This window comes from Aspergillus japonicus (genome assembly GCF_003184785.1).
Source record: "Aspergillus japonicus CBS 114.51 unplaced genomic scaffold BO86scaffold_3, whole genome shotgun sequence".
NCBI lineage: Eukaryota > Fungi > Ascomycota > Eurotiomycetes > Eurotiales > Aspergillaceae > Aspergillus > Aspergillus japonicus.
This window is the reverse complement of record NW_020291640.1, coordinates 547,987-566,638: the sequence shown is the minus strand read 5'-3', so window position 1 is coordinate 566,638 and position 18,652 is coordinate 547,987. Positions and strand designations below refer to the sequence as shown.

Here is an 18,652-nt window from a genome sequence, read left to right as displayed (position 1 = left end):
AAATTAAATAAATTAAATAAAATTAAATAAATTAAATATAAATATAAATAAAGTCTAGATTATAGTATTACAGTTTATTATAAGTTTTTAATAAAAAGTTCTACTTATATATGTTGTATTTAAAGTATAAAGCTAAAGAAATAGTATAAAATTATCTATTAAAAATTTAGTAAAATAAAGGTATTTTTTTAAAAAATAAAACTGTTTTTGTATTTTTATAAGATACTGTAATTAATAATTAGATTTATATAAATTAAAAAAAAATTTTAGTATATTTATATAGAAGTAGTTTTTTGGAGTAAAAACTGTTTAGAACTGCAGGGGACTATAGTGCAGTCCTGGGTAATATAAGCAAAGACTAAAAACTATATAGTCCGGTCCTGGTTCCAAATTTCAGGACCGGGACTGCACTATTCCTAGGCCTAAGCCAGACTAAGAACCAAACACCAGCCCGCGCCTTGACATGGTTAGAAATATAAATAATAAGTATAATTAGTATAGTAACTAAGAATACAGATAACAGCTAATACAAGATATAAATTCAGCTAAAATAATTTATATATATAGAATTTGGTTAAGTAAATTATAAGACAGGATAAGAGTACAGTAGAGTAGGTAACTTATAGACAGATATAGATACAAATAGCAGAATATATATAAGCAGAAATAGCAACCAAAAAACTATAAAATATAGAAATATAAGAATTAATTAATATAGTAGCCCAGCAATTAAAAATAATAAAAAAATATATTAAAATAAACAGTATATCTGCAGAGGCAACTTTCTAAACTGTTTTAATACAAGAATATACTACTATATAATATAGAATAGTTAAATACAATAAAGATATAATTAATTTAGTTAATATAAAGACTGTTAAAAAAGAAGAAAGTTTGGGAGGTTAATGTCCACCAAAGAATGCCCAAAGGCGGAAATAACAGCAGAATATTGACAATGCCGAAATCCACTACAATTAACCAGTTATTTAATATAGATTAGACTGAGATTAATTAAGTATACTAAATAATTTAAAATATTTTAAATTATTTTTAACTTTTATTTTATTACTTATTTATTTTTTTATTTATAAATAATTCTTAACTTATTCTAATTATTTATTTATTTATTTATTTGTCTACTTTTACTGTTATATAACTTTATAAGAATATAGATTTTAAGTAGAATAGTACTGTTATTATTTTAGTATTACTGCTACTGGTTACTGCCTACAGTAGGATCTTTAAATCCTTTTCTATTTTTTTATTTTTTTAGATAGTTTATTTTCTAATTAATTATATTTAATATATTTAATCATCATATGTATATACGTACATGAGATCATAAAGATCTGACAATATTTATATATATAGCTAGCAGATACATGGTCTCTTCTAAGGTGAAAGTAGTAAGGTCAGAGGTCACGTGAATAGCAATATCTCTCTAAATTTCTTTAAGAGAATTATTATACTGTTGTATTCATCATTGCTTGTAGCCTCACAATAGTCCCATCTGATACCAATATTAGTAAAAATGTTCCTGAGTGATCTCTTACAGATCTCTCACCAAAGCTAGAATAACTAGTTATTCCTTACAGGCTGATTTTACCGGGAGAAAGTTGAGATCATCTTACATCTTGGTGCAATGCTTCATACATCCAATTGACAACCTTATTTGGAAGCATGGCTAGCCTTCGGATTTATACTCGGAACTTTCCTCAGCGTACTGTTGTTCTTGCAACCTCTGACTACGCGTTACTATTCAAGTCCGAATCTCCCAGCGAAAGGCGTCGCAACGGCGGCACCGTGCCGCGTTGCCGAGTCGACCTTGTCCCGGTATCCTCCATCCAGTTTGAAGATTACCAAATCCAGGGTAAAGGGTTTGGTACTCTCGGACTTATCCACCTGGACGAAGATGTTTTCGTAAGCGTTATCACTGGCTCCTCGAAAGCCGCCACGGTACGACCCGGGGAATCAGTTTTCAGAATAGACAAGGTGGAGTTTTGTGAGGTTTCATCATCAGTCTCATAAGGAATCTGCTGACTGGGCTCAGTTTGTTTGAGCGACTCCAGATACGAAGATCAACTATATCATGATGTGGACTCCTCTGTCCCAGTTGAGGTAACTGAGACTGAAGTAGAGTATGAAACCAGGGATACGGCTATCGATGTCCCTTTTTTGGCTCTGAAGAAACTACTGAGCGATGGGAGCTTTTACTACAGCCTTGATTTCGATCTTACAGCTCGGTTGCAAGATCGGTAAGCCAAGTCGCATTTGTGAAATGATGGTTGGGCTCACGAAGTAATGACTAGATCCGATAAATCCGCAACTTTTGATATAGAGTCTCTGGATGAGGACATGCTCTGGAATGCATACCTCATAAACCCCCTTCTCATTTTCAGAAAACACCTAGCCCTGACCGAGAAGAATCACCTCGATTCTTCGCGCATCTTGACGTGTGTGATACGAGGCTTTTGTGGCACACTAACGATACCATCTTCCGTCCCAATCATTCCCCGGGGACATACGCGACTTCCTTCCTCGCTTACAATAATATCTCGTCAGTCATCTCGACGTGCGGGAACAAGGTTTAATTCCCGTGGCATAGACGATGATGGTCATGTCGCCAATTTTGTTGAGACCGAGACAATACTCTGGATTGCTCCTCATCTTACCTTTTCCTACGTTCAGTTGCGTGGATCAGTGCCGATCTTTTGGGAGCAGGCTACTGGTTTTATCCCAGGACAGCAGAAAATTGAAATAACCAGATCCGTCGAGGCGAGCCAACATGCGTTCCATAAACACTTCAAGAACCTGGAACTGAAGTATGGTGCAATACATGTAATAAACCTTCTGAGTGAACTCAGGCCGGGGGAAGTAGAGCTTTCAAGAAGATTTCGGGAACTTATCAAAGGAGACCGTACAAGTCAAGAAACTGGACTTGGAGCCCTTTCGGACCATAGTCTTCTACAGCTCACGGAATTCGATTTTCATGCTGAAACCCGAGGACCAACTGGGTATGGCGCCAGCAGCCAGATCAAACCCGAGATATTTCACTCTCTGCAAGGCTTTGCCTACTTTCAAGAAGAGGAATCTGACCTTGGAACCCCCAATCAAAACCAGAAACCACTGGGTAACACCGTCATCCTACAGCAAGAAGGGGCTTTCCGAACCAACTGCCTCGATTGTCTCGATAGGACGAATCTCGTACAAACTATAATAAGCACCATGGCTCTTGATGCATTCCTTCATCAACAAGGGAGTACAATCGGCGATAATCTACAACTGAGACATTCAACCTTGTGGGCCGACAATGGCGATGCTTTGTCCAAAATATATGCTGGCACTGGCGCCCTGAAAAGCTCATTCACACGCCATGGCAAGATGTCCTTCGCAGGTGCACTTGCAGATGTCCGAAAAACCGCGGCGCGCATCTATGTCAACAATTTCTCTGACAAAGCTCGCCAACAAACAATAGATATTCTATTGGGGCGATTAACAGGCCAGATCCCCGTACTTCTATTTGACCCGGTTAATGATCGAGTTGCAACCGAGCTGGCTCAGCTATCATCCAACTATTCGTCTTCCAAATCGATTCAAATCTGGGCTGGGACATTCAATCTCAATGGGCGTCATCCGGGGCCCAGTACAGATCTACGGCCGTGGTTGCTTTCAGGGTTCACCCGCCAGGATGACAGCCCACGGATTTTTGCAGTCGGGTTTCAGGAAATTGTTACGCTAAGTCCACAGCAGATAATGTCGACTGACCCTACAACCCGAAAAGTGTGGGAGCAGAATGTTCAAAGCTGCCTCAATTCCGAAGCGAGCTCCAGGAAACTTCCTAAGTATGTGCTCTTGCGAAGTGGTCAACTCGTTGGAGCTGCTCTTATGGTATTCGTGAGAGGGGATAGCCTGAAATACATCAAGAATGTTGAAGGTAGTGTGAAGAAGGTAGGTTTGACATGACATTTAGGCGTCTACTTCGTCTTTCACTGATTATACTCATGTAGACGGGCCTATCAGGAATGGCCGGCAACAAAGGAGGCTGCGCCATTCGCTTTGACTACTCAAATACGCGCATCTGTTTTGTGACTGCCCATCTTGCTGCTGGGTTCGCTAATTATGACGAGAGGAATAAAGACTATGATACCATCCTACGTGGGCTCCGCTTCTTGAAAAACAGAAGTATTGAGGATCATGACACTATCGTATGGCTTGGGGACTTCAACTATCGGATCGGTCTTGGCAGTCAACTTGTCAGAGAATTGGCACTTCAGGGAGATTACCAGAAGCTTTACGATAATGACCAGGTATTTTCCGAGGTCGAGCTTGACGTCGATCTTTGTGACCCTGACAACCCTCTCAGTTAAATCTACAAATGCTAGCAGGTAGAGCCTTCCACTTCTACACTGAAGGACCTATCACATTTCCTCCAACATATAAGTATGATATTGGGAATGATCATTATGATACCTCGTTAGTATCACAAGTATGTCATGTTGTCATGTGACCAGGAGACTGAGACCTCAATAGGGAAAAAGCACGTATACCCGCCTGGTGCGATAGAGTCCTCTGGAAGGGATCGAATCTACGTCAAATTCATTACAGCACTGCGAACCTGCGATTCTCCGATCATAGGCCAGTTTGGGCCGTATTTACATGCATAATCAGCATTGTTAATGAGGAACAGAAAGCCCATCTGCAGCATAAGCTTTATAGCAAATACCGGCACAGCACACGCGCTGTAGTCGCGAGTGAGCCCAAAAACGCAGATGCCAATACTGGAAAGCTGTATCACTCAGGAATTGCTACGCGGACTCAGGAGTCAGCTACTAGCGCTGCATATGACAAATGGTGGTTAAACCATGGTCAGTCACAATGCCACTCTCTGACCTATGAAAGCCGACGCCACCAGTCCAAAATTATCTGCTATACTCATACTTCTCATATCATGAACTAGGCGAGTCTGTGCGGTCACAGGTGAAACCTCCCTCCAACAACCTCATCTGGAATATTCAACGTATACCAAATCCCTTTTCCTGGGATGACAACGATTGGGCTCAAGCATCGCCGTCTACTGCAATCGAGAATGGTGCACTCAAACCCCCTCTGCCACCAAGGATGAATCTTCCAGGCTATGAAAGACATCGGGTCTGCTATGAATCAAAGCGAGAGCACATTGATGCTACTATTGACGTGCCTGGAGAGCCATATCAGGACAATCCAAAATCTCAGAAAACGAGTAAAACAGCTTCTTGGATGATGGAATCATATCATACAAGTCCACGGCTACCGGTAAGCACGACACAAACACTTGCGGGAGACAATTCGCCTGGACCGTACCATTCACGCCCACATAATATCGCTGAGCGGTTGGTGACCCATACGGTCAGTGAACTCAATGCGTTGTTGTTTTTCGGTTTACCAGATATATGATACTAAACCTGTAATTGCATTACAGAAACATGATCTATTGGGCGAAGCCATCAATGATAGGCTCACTTGGGAACCGCTCAATCCCGGAAAATAGAATCTTGTCTTTACCTAGACTCACAGATGATTTAGTACTATCTGATCTGCAGAGCCCGGTCCACTGGTATCAAACAGACTCTTGATGTTACATCATCTTGTCACTATTTCTAGACGTACTTGGTATAATTCTGCGGTAACGTAGACCGACTCCTTCGGCTTTACTTCAAGACTCTATAAGTTTAACATAACCATATATACAAGGCTACAGCCAGCATGATGTACCAGTGCCGATTTGCGGGTGTCGGAGTATAGTATACTCGCAAACATTGGCTGATTCACCTACTTTTCAAAATCTTCTGGAGCAGCTCTAAAGTTAACCTGTTCTCCTAACGGCAAGCAAGCCTGCTAGACATCGGAGAGGATGACCACGCATAAGCACAGCCATGGGCATGAGAAACCATTCCCGAACAAGCGGGAGGAAAAGCCATGCACCCCTAAAGCAGAGACCTTAATAAGCGACTTTGGAATGTCGAGCTCGTCACAAATTGCTGAGGATTAACGGTCAGCTTCGTTGTGGTCAATTTTGTTGGACCATTTACTTACCTGATTGTTTGATTACTCCATAGCGAATGGAAGTAGTAAAGACAATGTTATCATAACAGGCAAGCAGTGCAAGATAACCCTGTTGCATGCTATGATACGCAATCTGAGAGCGAATCACAAGTTCTTAAGTCACTTTACATAACACGGCAAGAGATACCGTGCTGGACTGCCTTAGGCTTTTTTCCCATTTTTAAAGCCTTGTTTAACCTTAAACGATTGCCTCCCACCATCCACATTGCGAAAGCACCAGGGTCTGGAGCCTTTGCCCGTGGCTTTTTGGGACCTGCATAATGTTATTGAAGAGAACATGGTGGCATGCATGCGCATCGTAGAACATCCTTGCACAATGTGAGAACAGAGACCTACCTGCTTGATCGGGTTTTTTCTTGGAATCCCCATCGACAACGACTGCAGACTCATCTGGAACTGCTGTAGGTTCAGGTGGAGGGGAGGGTTCTGCAACTACATCTGCTGGTGGGGCAGGCTCAGCGGCTTGAGGTTTCTCTGGTATGGGCCACATATGCATAGTTATGGTCCAATCTGGTTCAATAACAGTCTCCCAAACTTGGGGCAGGATTATGTCGCCATTAGGGCCAACCAGATCATAGTGTCCTTCAGCGACATGAGGACCTATCACCTCGATATGAAGGAATGCCTGTCGTATAAGCTCTTCCATGCCCTGAAAAAAAGTTTAGCCATAGATTGTATTCCATACATTAAGTCTTCCTCACCTTCCAGGTACAGCACAAGTCGAAGGGAAAACTGAACTTCCTCCCGACTGCATCCTTGAACTTTATCGGCTTCTTTTTCTCCGGAGGTGGGGGGTTCGCAGCGGCTGCTGTTGCAGCCGCGAGCGCTTCTGCAGCTGCCGCATTCGCTGCCTCTGTGGCAGCAGCAGCAGCAGCTTCTACCGCAGCAGCAGCCGCATCTTCTGCTTCTTTCTTGGCTTTTGCGGCTTCCTCCGCAGCTTTCTGCTCGGCCTCCGCCCTTGCTTGTGAGGCAGCGTCCTCGGCAATTTTCTTCTCGTGCGCGGCACGTGCCTCTCTTGCAGCTTGCTCAGCGGCTTCCAGTTCGATCGCAGCCTGTTTGGCAGCCTCTCTGGCTTCCCGAGCTTCGCGCTCCGTCCTTTCCTCCAATATCAGTTTTTCGAGCCTTGCGATAGCTTCATCCTTCTCTGTATCGGCAGGTGCGGGGACAGGGGATTCGGGTGGATCGACTTGACTAGGAGATGGCGCGCGAGGATATGAGTGATAATAAGGCGGAATCATCCCAGGAACCACATGGTAAGGATCCCTGAAAGGATAATAGGTCCCTGGGCCATATGGTATCATCATGTCGTGGGGGGCATAGGGAGGCGGACCATGTCCTGACATGTGGTGTGATATTGAATGTGGGGACGGGTTGTGCCCTTCGTTCCGTCCATGAGAAGAGGCTGCGATAGGGTGTGGTTGATGTTCTGGGTGACGTTCATGGGCTAGAAAAGGGGGCAGAAGAGGACCAGGTGATTGAGAGTTGTACCCGTACATCGATTGACCATACGGTAATTGCTGGCCTTGATGACCGAGTCTTATCAGCTGGTCCGATGTAGTCGCAACGCCATTGGGGTGCATAAACGCAGCATGCGGTATGGAGTTCCCGTTAGGATAGACGTATGTTTGTCGTGGGGAGGAATGATGATTGTAACCTGTGCCCTGAGGCACAGTTGACCAGAATCTCCGCTCCTGAGGCATACGCCCATATGGAGCACCATATTCCTCAGCCGAGTCTGCGCTCTCTGGGGAGTCCGGCGAAGGGTTTCGACGAGAACGCCTGAATGAGGCCCTTTCCGGTGCCATGTGATGCCTTGTTGAGTGGCGGCGAACGGCAGACGAAGGGCCATGAATTGAACTACGTGCACGTAGCCGGCGTGATGTTCTGGGTCGAGAAGCGGAATCCGATGGTTTTAATTCATCCGGATATGATAAATGCGCCCATTCGTCGTAAGAATCTTGGTATCCATGGCTCTCAGACTCAGAAGGGGGAGAAACCTGCACTCCAGAAGAGTCTTCTTCATCGGAGATGGAGGATTCCGAGTCGGGGTCAATTTTGATATTCAGTCTATTATCTGTCAGAACGCAGGTAGATAGTATCAAGAGCAGCAACGCACGTCATTGGGTTCAACTGATTTTCAGAGCTCTCTCTGGCTCTCGTCGTCTTTCGCTGTGTCTACTGTAAATTGACGTCCAAGCTTGGTTTGCGCAAGCAGTTGAACGCGAACCGACCGAAGATGGAATTCAGAGGCCAGGATTGGTAACCCATGAATTGCTCAAGGTTGAAACTGTTACCCGTCGAGGGACAGATGCTCGACAGTCGAATCTTGGGGGTGAGGGCAAAACAGAAGATAAATTAAAAAAAAAAAAATCCCCGATGGCCCTGGACGGAACGGCGTTCACTATCCTCAAGTGCTATGTGAAGAGCCAGTGTTTTCTTCGCACAATAAGCAAAGTACGATTAGAGGCTGGCAGAATTCCAGTCAATAGCTGGCTTCAGTGCAGGCACAGGCAGCAGATTAGTGAGGGTGCACGAGGGAAGCAAGCATGTACAAGGAAGTTATAATGGAACAACCATACCTCTATGATTCGATGCATTAGATGAAGGTCGCGTTAGCTAGGAGGCGGCGAGAAAGGGGAGGCTGGCACTCGAAGATTAAAGGAGAATGAGGGTAAGGGGAGGGGAAAAGTAGAAGGAGGAGGAGGAGGAGGAGGAGGAGGAGGAGAAGAAGAAGGTAGATGGAATCTCGCCGAGGACTGACAGCAACGAAGAATGTGAAGAAACTACTGCCTGATCGAGACGATTTAAGGCCTCTCGGTGGAGATTTGGGCATGGCAGGCATTATACCTATTCCGAAATTTGAATATTGTCGTCATTGGTGGTACTACGGAGTATTAGGCACTGAGCTGGCAACCATTCTTCTTCTCTACCCATAAGCAAAAGTAGTGTAGTGCTGCCCGAGTGCCCAATGAAGAATCTAAGTCCATGCCAACGGGTTGTACAAACAGACCGCCCCTCTCCTTTTACTATGCTCTTCCCTCCTGTTATTACATACCAGTTATCTATTCGTTTCGCGTCAGATGCCGCTAGTATGTAAATTGTTTGCGCGTAGCGCATCAATAAAGATTTGGAAAACCGCACTCAGAGCGCCCAGACTCAATCTGTGGCAGACGCTCGGCTGGCGCTCACTCTGCCGTAAAGCCTTGGAGCCCTGATACTGTACCTACCTTAGGTATGCAGGTAGGGAGGGCTTGGGGAGACGTTGCTCTCATTGGCCAGTCAGAGACGTCATGTCATGTCTCACAAGCGCCTGCACTCAAGTGACTCATCTACGTTCGCTAGTAGTGAGCGAGAGACTAGTTGCGTTAGAGATCAGCTTGGCCCTGGTCTTCGCTAAAGCATATTTAGTCCATGTGTTATTTTACATTCAATCGCTAGCGCGACTGAAGCGATCGAGAAGCTCCTTCACGGCTATAAGTTCAGCTTGACCGTGCTCCCATAAGTGACAATCTGACGAACGTCGACCCACAATTTCCTCGAGACGATTCCTCGCAAATGTGTTGAGGCTTTCCAGCGTATCGGTTGATATGGAATTCGCGGAGACTGATGATTCTTCTTGGCAGTCCGTTTTTTTCTCGAGCAGGAGTGATGTTGCCTGTCATGGTATGTATCAAAGGCAAAAGATTGCGGAAAGAAAGATATTGAGGGATACTTACGATGAACAGACCATAGAGGCCTCTCAAGTAATCGCCACAGAGTTCGATACTTCGACAGAAATACTGAATGGATCTGCGTAAAAGATGACGAGCATTTCCTACGTCGGCCAAACTGGCGCTGGAATACAAGACTTCTCCTAGCCGGCAATGTACCTGCGACGTGAGTGTCAGCTTTCTGTGAGTGTAGACCATCGACGGCAAAAATCATACATTCCAAGCGTTCGGGACAATCAACAGCGCCTCCTCGAGGCTGAAAACTGCCTGTGAACTCATCCCTTGAGAATGATACATATCTGCGAGTTCACACCACGCCTCCGCATCTGTTGGAACAGCATCCAGAAGTCTTATCAGGCCCGTAATGGCCTCCGCTGGTCTATGCAGCGAACGCAGAAGGGCAACTCGGCGTTTTAAAATGGGCTACTAGGTATATCAGCTTCGGATAGTGCCATGAACATGTAGGAAGGCACAGACCAGGTTGACTGGGTCCCTTGACAGTATAGCGTCGTATTTGTGAAGACACTCCTCCAAAGCTGCACGATCTTCTGCAGTAGCTTCTTCGTGTAAACCCCGTAATGCTATCACCTTGTCATTCGAAGAACCAAACCGGCTCGCTAGTCTATCAATGCACCAAAGAGCGGATCTATCATCCCCTGTTTGTAAGCATGCAAAAGCAAGTTGCTCCAACAGATCATATGACTCATGATGCTGGCGTTTCAGAAATGGCATAGCTAGAATACTATCGCCACCTGGAGAGTGCTGTTCAAGTATTCGAGGCGCTTGTTGTGAGAGGCGAGAGATAGTGATCAGATTCGAACTATGTTCATACTGCATTTCAGGGGTATTATGCGCCATGGTAGATCCGTCGCTGTTGGCTGGATATATGAGAAGATTAGACAAAATTCAATTTGTGTTAGCGTGAGCAGGAGACAATCAGAAAGTTGAGAATAAGGTAGATAGAAGCCAACAGGAAGAGCCAGGACATACGTTACAATGCGGAGCTACTCCGCACCGGGGATAGTATGAGTTCTGTTCCCGTGACTTGGACGGAGCAGCTCGACGTAATCGCTCATGAACGGTAACGGAGTGTACAACATTTACGAGGCTGTTCCGAACCAGTGAACTATTCTTGATATCACAGCTCATGATAGTGCAGAAGATCATCAACTTACTTGCGCTTCCTTCTAAATGCCGTACACCGCCGAAGCATAATGTTGGTACCCTGGCCCAGCATGAGAACATAAACAACTAACACTCAACACATCAAGGTTTGAAAAGTCATTATATGACCTGATAAAGGGCCTTAGGAGCCACAAAGGAGATGAGGATGGATATATACAGGAATCTCTTCGAGAATGCAAGGCCGAGATCAAATTGCAGGATATGGGTACGCACAGTATAAATAATCTGCGGGACCAAGCTTTTAACATATCCTAGATAAGAAGGCTACGGCTCTCTTGAAACTGATCTACTTGGAGATGTTTGGCTATGACATGTCCTGGGCATCTTTTCATGTGCTTGAAGTAATGTCATCTGCAAAATATTTACAGAAAAGAGCTGGATATCTCGGTGCCGTACAGAGCTTCAGACCAGACACAGAAGTACTAATGCTGGCAACGAATCTCTTAAAAAAAGTATGTGCGCTGTTAAGTATTATAGTCCTTATATCAATCTAACGGTTGCCTAGGATCTAGTATCATCCAGCATTTCAAATATGTCCCTTCCGCTAATCACATTGCCCAGCATCATCACCACCTCCCTTGCCATGTCATTGCTACCAGATGTTTTGTCTCGGATATCCCACACTCATGCTGTGGTCCGGAAAAAAGCTATTGTGTGCCTCTACAGGCTGACACTTGTCTACCCTGACGCTCTGAAACTAGCTTGGCCCAAAATCAAGGAACGCCTCATGGACGATGCAGAGGACTCTAGCGTCACTACAGCTGTTCTAAACGTGGTATGTGAACTTGGATGGCGACGACCTCGTGACTTTTTACCTCTTGCGCCAAGGTTGTTCGAATTACTTGTCGACGGTGGCAACAATTGGATGGCTATCAAGATAATAAAGCTTGTAAGTTGTCTGGGTCATTTATATGGGGACCCTTCGGTATCATTGCTCGTCAGTATTCTCACAGTCCTAGTTTGCCACACTTACTCCGCTGGAGCCACGATTGGTTCGGAAGTTGCTTCGGCCTTTGGTGAATATAATTCAAACAACAACCGCCATGTCTTTACTTTACGAATGTATCAACGGCCTGATACAAGGCGGCATACTCGATAGCGATCAAGGTGCTCAAGAGAAAGACGAAATCGCTGATTTGTGTGTGGAAAAACTTCGGGGCATGGTTGTTTCAGATTCGGATCCGAATCGTAGGTGCTTCTGCCATACAGCGTGAGATCGAAGCTGACATGGCAGATATTAGTCAAATATGTGGCACTCCTAGCCTTCAACAGAATTGTATCGGCATATCCCGCGCTGGTTTCGATGCACCAGGATGTGATCATGCATTGCTTGGACGATGCGGACATCTCGATTCGACTTCAAGCTCTTGATCTTGCAACCAGGATGGTCACTAGCGAAAACCTCCAGGGAATAGTAGAGCGGTTGATCTTACAGCTGGTCAACTCCAGCGAGTCCACCGGGAATGACCGCCTCGGGACTGATGATGAATTCTCTGAAGACGGCCGCGAAATGAGATGTGATTCAACTAACCGCAAAACAACAACACCTTTACCACCTGATTACCAGCTTGAGGTGTTGCATCGGATAGTCGACATATGCTCTTACGGGAATTATGCAAACTTGTCCGATTTTGACTGGTATGTCGGCACCTTGGTGCGGTTAGTGCAACTTCTTCCCCCGGACGTTGAAGATGTTGGGCTTCCTCATAATACTCGTACGGGCAACGATGCGGATCACCAGTCACATATCACTGGTCGAATTGGTTCTGAGCTACGCAATGTGGCCGTTCGGGTCAAGGAGGCCCGCACGGAAGCAACTAGGGCTGCAGCCTCTTTGCTTTCTCTTGCAAATCGGAAATCCCTTTTTTTCAAGGCCCCAGGCGCAAGCAACGGCATCCTCGGGCCGCTCGCGTGGATGGTTGGCGAGTATGCCGAGCACTTGCTATCTCCTGGCCAAACTCTTTCTTCCTTGATTGATATGTCCAACTTCTCCTTGCCAGGGAGGGCGTTATCCCTCTATGTGCAAGCCATTCCTAAGTTGCTCAACACCTTTCTGCCTGATGAGGGAACATGGGATCGAACAAAGAGGAGCGAAATGTCTCTCATGTTGGCGCGGGTCATTGAGTTTCTCAACTCTCTCAGTTTGCATCCCGACCTTGAAGTACAGGAACGAGCTATCGAATTCCTTGAGGTCATGCGCTTGGCAGCAGATGCTGCACATTCCGACTCCCACAACTGGAATGAAGTACCGTATCTCTTGTCTACGGTCATTCCAAACCTGTTCAGAGGGCTCGAACTAAATCCCGTCTCTGTGAACGCTCAGAAGAAAGTCACGGCACCAGAGCTGCTTCGTTTACACCAGACATTTAATGATAGCCTTTGCGATCTTTTCAATGGCGATCTCGGAACTTCATGCGGAGCAAAGTATGAAGTGCCCAGCCACAAGTTCTACTATTGTAGGGAGGGCATGTCATTTGACAAGCAGCTTGGTGACTTCGTCGCGGTTGACGCAGCTTATGGAACACAGTACCAGACACCAGTGAGTACCATGGTGGAAGAGGCGTCCACCTACGCTAGAAGGTTGGATAGCAAGGAACGAAGTAGGGATGATCCTTTTTATATTGGGACAGATGACGGGTATTATGACATCTTGAGCCCGCACCATCCTTCTTTCACCGTCTCTAATGAAAACGAATTGGATGTTGATGCCATTCCGATAATCGATCTCAAGTTGCACGCCGGAAGGGAACATCGGCCGCCGTCTATGGCTGAGTCTGACGACCGGAAAAAAAAAGGATCACGTCCCAAACGATATAATGTATTACCCGATGAGATGCTAGGAGACGACGAGGCCGGGGCAGCCAATAGGACGGGTGAACCTAGCAAATGGAAACGGTCTTTGCTTCAGATCGATTCCAGTGGGCTGGAGCACCCCCAACTTAGCGAGAACATGCCGCTCTCGGATGGTAATCAATCAGTCGTGCGGAAGGTCGAAGATGAGGCGGAAATGGTTTTGGCAATGCGAGAAGTGGAACAATTTCGGCTCAGATTACAGAGAGCCACAGAGCGAGTGCGGCCAATGGGTATCCCTTCGGAGGGAACATTGGTCAAGAAAAAGAAGAAGAAGACGAGACCCGTGGTCAATGATATGCAGGGAACTGGATGGCCTGATGATGAAACGGGTTCAATCAAGGACAGCAATGACCGACAACAGCAGAAGAAGAAGAAGAAAAAGAAGCCGCCCAAGAACTGATTCGAACCTAGATAGGTTCTCAGTAGGTACTACCTCACTGGCAGTATGGCGCATGGCTAGGGTCATTGAACTAGGTTGAATCTGACTTGCTGGACTGTGCAGTAGGATAATGGTCACATAAATGCACTCGAAGCATTAACAAGAAGTTTGAGGGTAGGAGGCCCCTAATATAATCGCTTCGACAGTGGCCATCGATTTATCGTTGAAAATAATAACATGCGATATTGCAACAAAGCAAGCTGTGTCCATACCTACTGCAACAACTGACTAAAGTTCGTAACAAGAGCGGACCATAACCGAGGCACAATCCCCAGTAATTCGAGAAATATTCCACCACAAACAACAAACGCAAGGATGACTGTCAACTTTCTTAGCCCTACCAGAAGATCATTGGCATGGCGGCTAATGGGAACATACCAATCCAGCCAGTTGATACTGGAGACCGTGAGTGCTGCTTTGGCTTCGCCATCACCCCTCCTTTGCCACGCTTTGCAGCTTCATGCTTTGCATACCTCTCATTGGCCTTTCTCTGCTGTGGTGTTTGAGCCTGCAATTTGAGATCAGTATCCAACACCATCTGAATGCCAATTTAACACCACATTGCATAGATCTATAGCATACCATGCTGCCACTGAATACGGTTGATCTGGGCTAACTCTGGCCTTAACGTCTGGATCACTAAAGAATGTTTAAAATGAACAGAGATTCTGCTATTTTGATAGTAAGAGAAAAGAGGGCTTTTAGAGCAAATTGAAGGAGGCAAACAGCTGGATCACAATCTAGTATACAGAAGAGGCCACGTTGTGCCAATTATGTTCCGGGAGGCTTCTAAGCACGGAAAAGAGTTGGATCCAACAACCCCCTGACAACAGCTTATCGCACCCTTGTGCTCAGCTTTGCTACCGCCTCCCCGATCGAGAATTTAAGGAACACTTCCCGTAATCCATAACTGTATCGCGCCTTGCCCTTATCAGGCAGGCGGCAAAACCAGCCCGTCAGCTGAGCCCGCTGAGCCTTAGTGAGTACTGAGTAGTGACCAGCAGGATTTGTACTGTACCATGGAATATGGTGGGGGATCAGCACCTCAGCCAGTAGGCGGTCAACACTTGCAAATCTCACATCTAATCTCCGCGAGATTTAGATTTTTTCCCTATCGTGTGCGGAGTGTTACATTTCGAATCTCTTCATTTATCCCTGCAAGCACCCAAGCAGATTTTTCTTGAAAAAAAAAACCTAATACCTTGTCTTCTTTCATCTTTTTCTAGTGGCTTGATTAGTACATATCTCGACAATCCGCGGTGAGAAATACTACAAGCAAAGAAAGAGAATCCCCCCCGCCGAGAAACCATCTTGATCTAGCAAATGGGTCTTGCTGCACCCCGAAAGTATGTAGGGTCTACTTTCCTCGTCCCACTTGGTCTAATGTCCATTGCCTAGGAAATCCAAGATCTCACTCGATCCTAACAATACAAATTGGTCGCGCTCAACAACTGGCTTCGGGCACAAGATTCTCAGTTCTCAGGGATGGACCCCGGGTAGCTTTCTAGGTGCACGAAATGCTGCACATGCGGAGTTATTCACCACAGCAAGTGCGTCTCATATCCGCGTCACTATCAAGGATGATACACTTGGCCTTGGTGCGCGACCGAGGCGGGACGTACTAGGCGAACCCACTGGTCTTGATGCGTTTAGAGGCTTGCTGGGACGCTTAAATGGCAAGTCAGATGCAGAACTGGGGATCGAGGAGAAGAGGCGCGAGAATGCCAAGTTGGCTCGATATGCGGCCAGCAGATGGCAGGCAGTTAACTTCATTAGTGGTGGATATCTGGTCCAGGAAAAGGCCGATGTCAGCGAATCTGATGAGCCCGCTCAAATCAAGTCAGACACCGAGAGCCGCAGGACTAATACGAGTGCTACTGAGGTCCAGAGAGGACCTGAAAGTCTTGATTTTGTGGACCCGAAGGCAAGTCCTATCATTACTCAAGGTCAAAATAATGGCAGTAATGGCAGTTGTGGAAGGCAACTCTCAGACAACCAGGCCTCCTGTAAGAAAAAGTCCAAGAAAAGGAAGAACAAAGAAAGGCAAGAAGATAGCGGTTTCGAACACACAAAGACAGACACATCGGATCAAAACTCCCCTACAGAAATGCCTGCATCGACTTCAAAGTCTCTGCCATCAAGGGAACGCCGTCCGATGGGCAGGCATGTTTTCAGAAGCCGTCACATTGCACAGAAAAAGAGAGCTCTTCTCGACGAAAAATCGTTGAATGAGGTAAGAAACGTTGCGTTCTCACATGGTTACTTATGCTTACTGATTTGATCTCAGATATTTATGGTCAAGTCATAATACCCTGTCTCTTGACTCGTGTCGTGTAGAGGCTAGACTAGAATTTCCCACTACTTAAATACCCAATGTGATTATATCTATACAGGCTTGTTATTATCATGGTCATTTGCTCCGCGTGATGCCGCAAGTCTGATCTTCCGTCGAGTTCCGCTACAACACATTTTCATAATGGCCGTCTGTTCCTATCATTATGATGCTACTTAGTGTAGCTCTAGAGGAGATTTGGGTTGAAAGTATATGGACTTCCGTTCGGACTGGCTAGATTTCTCTTCAAACCCTTCTTGTGTGTTTTTCCATTGTAGTGATACTCGCATGTGCCATAGATCACGGAATTAATGGTGCTGTATAACAAGAGTGCTGCTACCTAGGGGTATGTACAATACCGTACATACCCGCATGTGCAATGTATCATTCATGTATGTGTGGGCGCATACCTCGGCCCAGCCGATGGACACTTACATCACTACCACTGTGGGTTGACCCATCGACTGTCATCGTCAGCGGCCGTCATGATCTTACTGTCCATGCTTTATGACACATTCATTCCAGATTCGTATCGTCGAAGTTCGATCTCCGAACTGAGCATATATGTTAGCTCATTCCCCTTGCAAGATCACAAGCACCAAGCTCAATTCGTGCTATTAAGCCACCGATGTCTAATTCTGGAAGTTGTGCCCCTGCGGGGACTGGGAACGACAGCCTAGCCCAGCAACAACCATCATCTCTGCAGCGGTCGCCAATAACCATCACTCATGATGGCCTTTCCACTGATGGTAGTGGTTCTAACCGTGCCCGAAGCACCGAAAAGGACCTACGCGAAAGGAGGTATGTGAACGTGTTCAGGAAATCTTCTTCGGAGTATTTGTTCTTCAGGTTGTTGTACTGATAGAAATCCTACTGACTGGAGAACTAGAATCCGGTGGGCACCTTTGAATATCGGCCTCGAAAGACGCTTACAGACGTTTGTGGTTCTCTGCCATACTTTAACCATCGCTATCTTTTTGACAATGTTTTTCTTCTTATGCGCCATCCCGCTCTCATGGCCAGTCTTAATACCCTATTTGATCTACATCTCTCTCTTTTCGACGGCTGCAACATCAGGGAGCCTGCGCGGTCGCTGCAATTGTCTGCGCTCCCTCCGTGTCTGGAAATTGTATGCGTCTTACTTTCCAGCCCGCCTACATAGATCTGAACCTCTTCCACCAACAAGGAAATATATCTTCGGGTATCATCCACATGGAATCATATCACACGGCGCCTTCGCAGCGTTTGCTACCGAAGCCCTTGGGTTTTCCAAGCTCTTTCCTGGAATCACAAACACTTTACTGACACTTGACTCGAACTTCCGAATTCCGTTCTACAGGGAGTACGCACTTGCTATGGGTATAGCCAGCGTCTCCCGCGAATCATGTGAAAATATCCTCACTAAAGGTGGAACTAATGGTGAAGGAATGGGTCGTGCCGTCACAATTGTCATTGGTGGTGCCCGTGAATCACTGGATGCTCTTCCCAACACTTTGCGTCTTGTGCTTAAGCGCAGAAAAGGATTCATCAAGTTAGCCATACGTACAGGAGCTGATCTTGTGCCAATACTAGCATTTGGTGAGAATGATCTTTATGAACAAGTGCGCTCTGAAGACCACCCTATCATACACAAGTTTCAAATGCTTGTTAAACGTGTGATGGGCTTCACAATTCCCCTCTTTCATGCACGTGGTATTTTCAACTATGATGTTGGGTTGATGCCATATCGTCGGCCATTGAATATCGTGGTGGGTCGCCCTATCAGGGTAACACAGCAAACGGACAGGGAGAAGGTAGACGATAAATACATCGATCTACTTCACACAATGTATGTGCAGGAATTAGAAAGGCTGTGGGAGCAGTGGAAAGATTTTTATGCTAAAGATAGAGCGTCCGAGATTGAGATTGTTGCATAAGATGTTAAGATGATGGTTCTGGCAGGGTGGCCATAGCAGAGTGAATATGAAGAACTATTCGGCATATTTTAAACGAGCCCCATGTCCTGGTATTTTCCATATTAAGTACACTAAC

General features: G+C 45.7%; 7 protein-coding genes across 7 annotated transcripts; 4 read left to right on the top strand and 3 right to left on the bottom strand.

Moving 5' to 3' along the window:
- The first annotated feature begins 1,493 nt into the window (after positions 1–1,493).
- BO86DRAFT_452965 (SacI domain and endonuclease/exonuclease/phosphatase family protein) lies at positions 1,494–5,602 on the top strand. Its single transcript, XM_025676963.1, has 8 exons — positions 1,494–2,002; positions 2,051–2,255; positions 2,310–3,948; positions 4,008–4,307; positions 4,364–4,473; positions 4,531–4,865; positions 4,958–5,385; positions 5,459–5,602. The coding sequence occupies exons 1-8, from the start codon at positions 1,681–1,683 to the stop codon at positions 5,525–5,527; spliced, it is 3,408 nt and encodes a 1,135-aa protein (XP_025532432.1). The 5' UTR covers positions 1,494–1,680; the 3' UTR covers positions 5,528–5,602.
- A 604-nt stretch (positions 5,603–6,206) lies between these two features.
- On the bottom strand, positions 6,207–8,223 carry BO86DRAFT_375300 (uncharacterized protein; the record flags this gene model as incomplete). The annotated part of the gene is made up of 4 exons (XM_025670476.1): positions 6,207–6,355; positions 6,439–6,751; positions 6,804–8,169; positions 8,219–8,223. 4 exons carry the CDS (start codon positions 8,221–8,223, stop codon positions 6,207–6,209), a joined length of 1,833 nt encoding a protein of 610 aa, XP_025532431.1.
- Positions 8,224–9,450: 1,227 nt separating this feature from the next.
- On the bottom strand, positions 9,451–10,783 carry BO86DRAFT_329571 (uncharacterized protein). The gene is made up of 4 exons (XM_025668682.1): positions 10,290–10,783; positions 10,029–10,235; positions 9,819–9,971; positions 9,451–9,757 (listed from the first exon to the last, which is right to left on the bottom strand). Exons 1-4 carry the CDS (start codon positions 10,668–10,670, stop codon positions 9,530–9,532), a joined length of 969 nt encoding a protein of 322 aa, XP_025532430.1. The 5' UTR covers positions 10,671–10,783; the 3' UTR covers positions 9,451–9,529.
- A 54-nt stretch (positions 10,784–10,837) lies between these two features.
- BO86DRAFT_415301 (putative AP-3 complex subunit delta) lies at positions 10,838–14,250 on the top strand (the record flags this gene model as incomplete). Its single annotated transcript, XM_025674895.1, has 6 exons — positions 10,838–10,893; positions 11,084–11,202; positions 11,253–11,449; positions 11,503–11,886; positions 11,957–12,185; positions 12,239–14,250. The coding sequence occupies 6 exons, from the start codon at positions 10,838–10,840 to the stop codon at positions 14,248–14,250; spliced, it is 2,997 nt and encodes a 998-aa protein (XP_025532429.1).
- A 275-nt stretch (positions 14,251–14,525) lies between these two features.
- BO86DRAFT_385380 (RAMP4 family protein) lies at positions 14,526–14,885 on the bottom strand. Its single transcript, XM_025671094.1, has one exon. It carries the CDS (start codon positions 14,825–14,827, stop codon positions 14,627–14,629), a length of 201 nt encoding a protein of 66 aa, XP_025532428.1. The 5' UTR covers positions 14,828–14,885; the 3' UTR covers positions 14,526–14,626.
- Positions 14,886–15,411: 526 nt separating this feature from the next.
- pxr1 (telomerase inhibitor/ribosome biogenesis protein PXR1) lies at positions 15,412–16,684 on the top strand. Its single transcript, XM_025671093.1, has 3 exons — positions 15,412–15,635; positions 15,688–16,522; positions 16,577–16,684. The coding sequence occupies exons 1-3, from the start codon at positions 15,613–15,615 to the stop codon at positions 16,595–16,597; spliced, it is 879 nt and encodes a 292-aa protein (XP_025532427.1). The 5' UTR covers positions 15,412–15,612; the 3' UTR covers positions 16,598–16,684.
- Positions 16,685–17,068: 384 nt separating this feature from the next.
- On the top strand, positions 17,069–18,601 carry BO86DRAFT_385378 (diacylglycerol acyltransferase type 2A). The gene is made up of 2 exons (XM_025671092.1): positions 17,069–17,422; positions 17,511–18,601. Exons 1-2 carry the CDS (start codon positions 17,250–17,252, stop codon positions 18,535–18,537), a joined length of 1,200 nt encoding a protein of 399 aa, XP_025532426.1. The 5' UTR covers positions 17,069–17,249; the 3' UTR covers positions 18,538–18,601.
- Positions 18,602–18,652: the final 51 nt, after the last annotated feature.

Bases quoted from the DNA above. Each gene is read 5' to 3' on its own strand.
- BO86DRAFT_452965 (XM_025676963.1), top strand. From the start codon at position 1,681: ATGGCTAGCCTTCGGATTTATACTCGGAACTTTCCTCAGCGTACTGTT. The intron at 2,256-2,309 runs GTAAGCCAAGTC...AGTAATGACTAG, and splicing joins ACAGCTCGGTTGCAAGATCG to ATCCGATAAATCCGCAACTT. The intron at 5,386-5,458 runs GTCAGTGAACTC...ATTGCATTACAG, and splicing joins AGCGGTTGGTGACCCATACG to AAACATGATCTATTGGGCGA.
- BO86DRAFT_329571 (XM_025668682.1), bottom strand. From the start codon at position 10,670: ATGGCGCATAATACCCCTGAAATGCAGTATGAACATAGTTCGAATCTG. The intron at 10,236-10,289 runs GTCTGTGCCTTC...TATACCTAGTAG, and splicing joins CAAGGGACCCAGTCAACCTG to CCCATTTTAAAACGCCGAGT. The intron at 9,758-9,818 runs GTAAGTATCCCT...ATACCATGACAG, and splicing joins GCCTCTATGGTCTGTTCATC to GCAACATCACTCCTGCTCGA.
- BO86DRAFT_385380 (XM_025671094.1), bottom strand. From the start codon at position 14,827: ATGGTGTTGGATACTGATCTCAAATTGCAGGCTCAAACACCACAGCAG.
- pxr1 (XM_025671093.1), top strand. From the start codon at position 15,613: ATGGGTCTTGCTGCACCCCGAAA. The intron at 15,636-15,687 runs GTATGTAGGGTC...TCCATTGCCTAG, and splicing joins GGTCTTGCTGCACCCCGAAA to GAAATCCAAGATCTCACTCG. The intron at 16,523-16,576 runs GTAAGAAACGTT...ATTTGATCTCAG, and splicing joins ACGAAAAATCGTTGAATGAG to ATATTTATGGTCAAGTCATA.
- BO86DRAFT_385378 (XM_025671092.1), top strand. From the start codon at position 17,250: ATGTCTAATTCTGGAAGTTGTGCCCCTGCGGGGACTGGGAACGACAGC. The intron at 17,423-17,510 runs GTATGTGAACGT...CTGGAGAACTAG, and splicing joins AAGGACCTACGCGAAAGGAG to AATCCGGTGGGCACCTTTGA.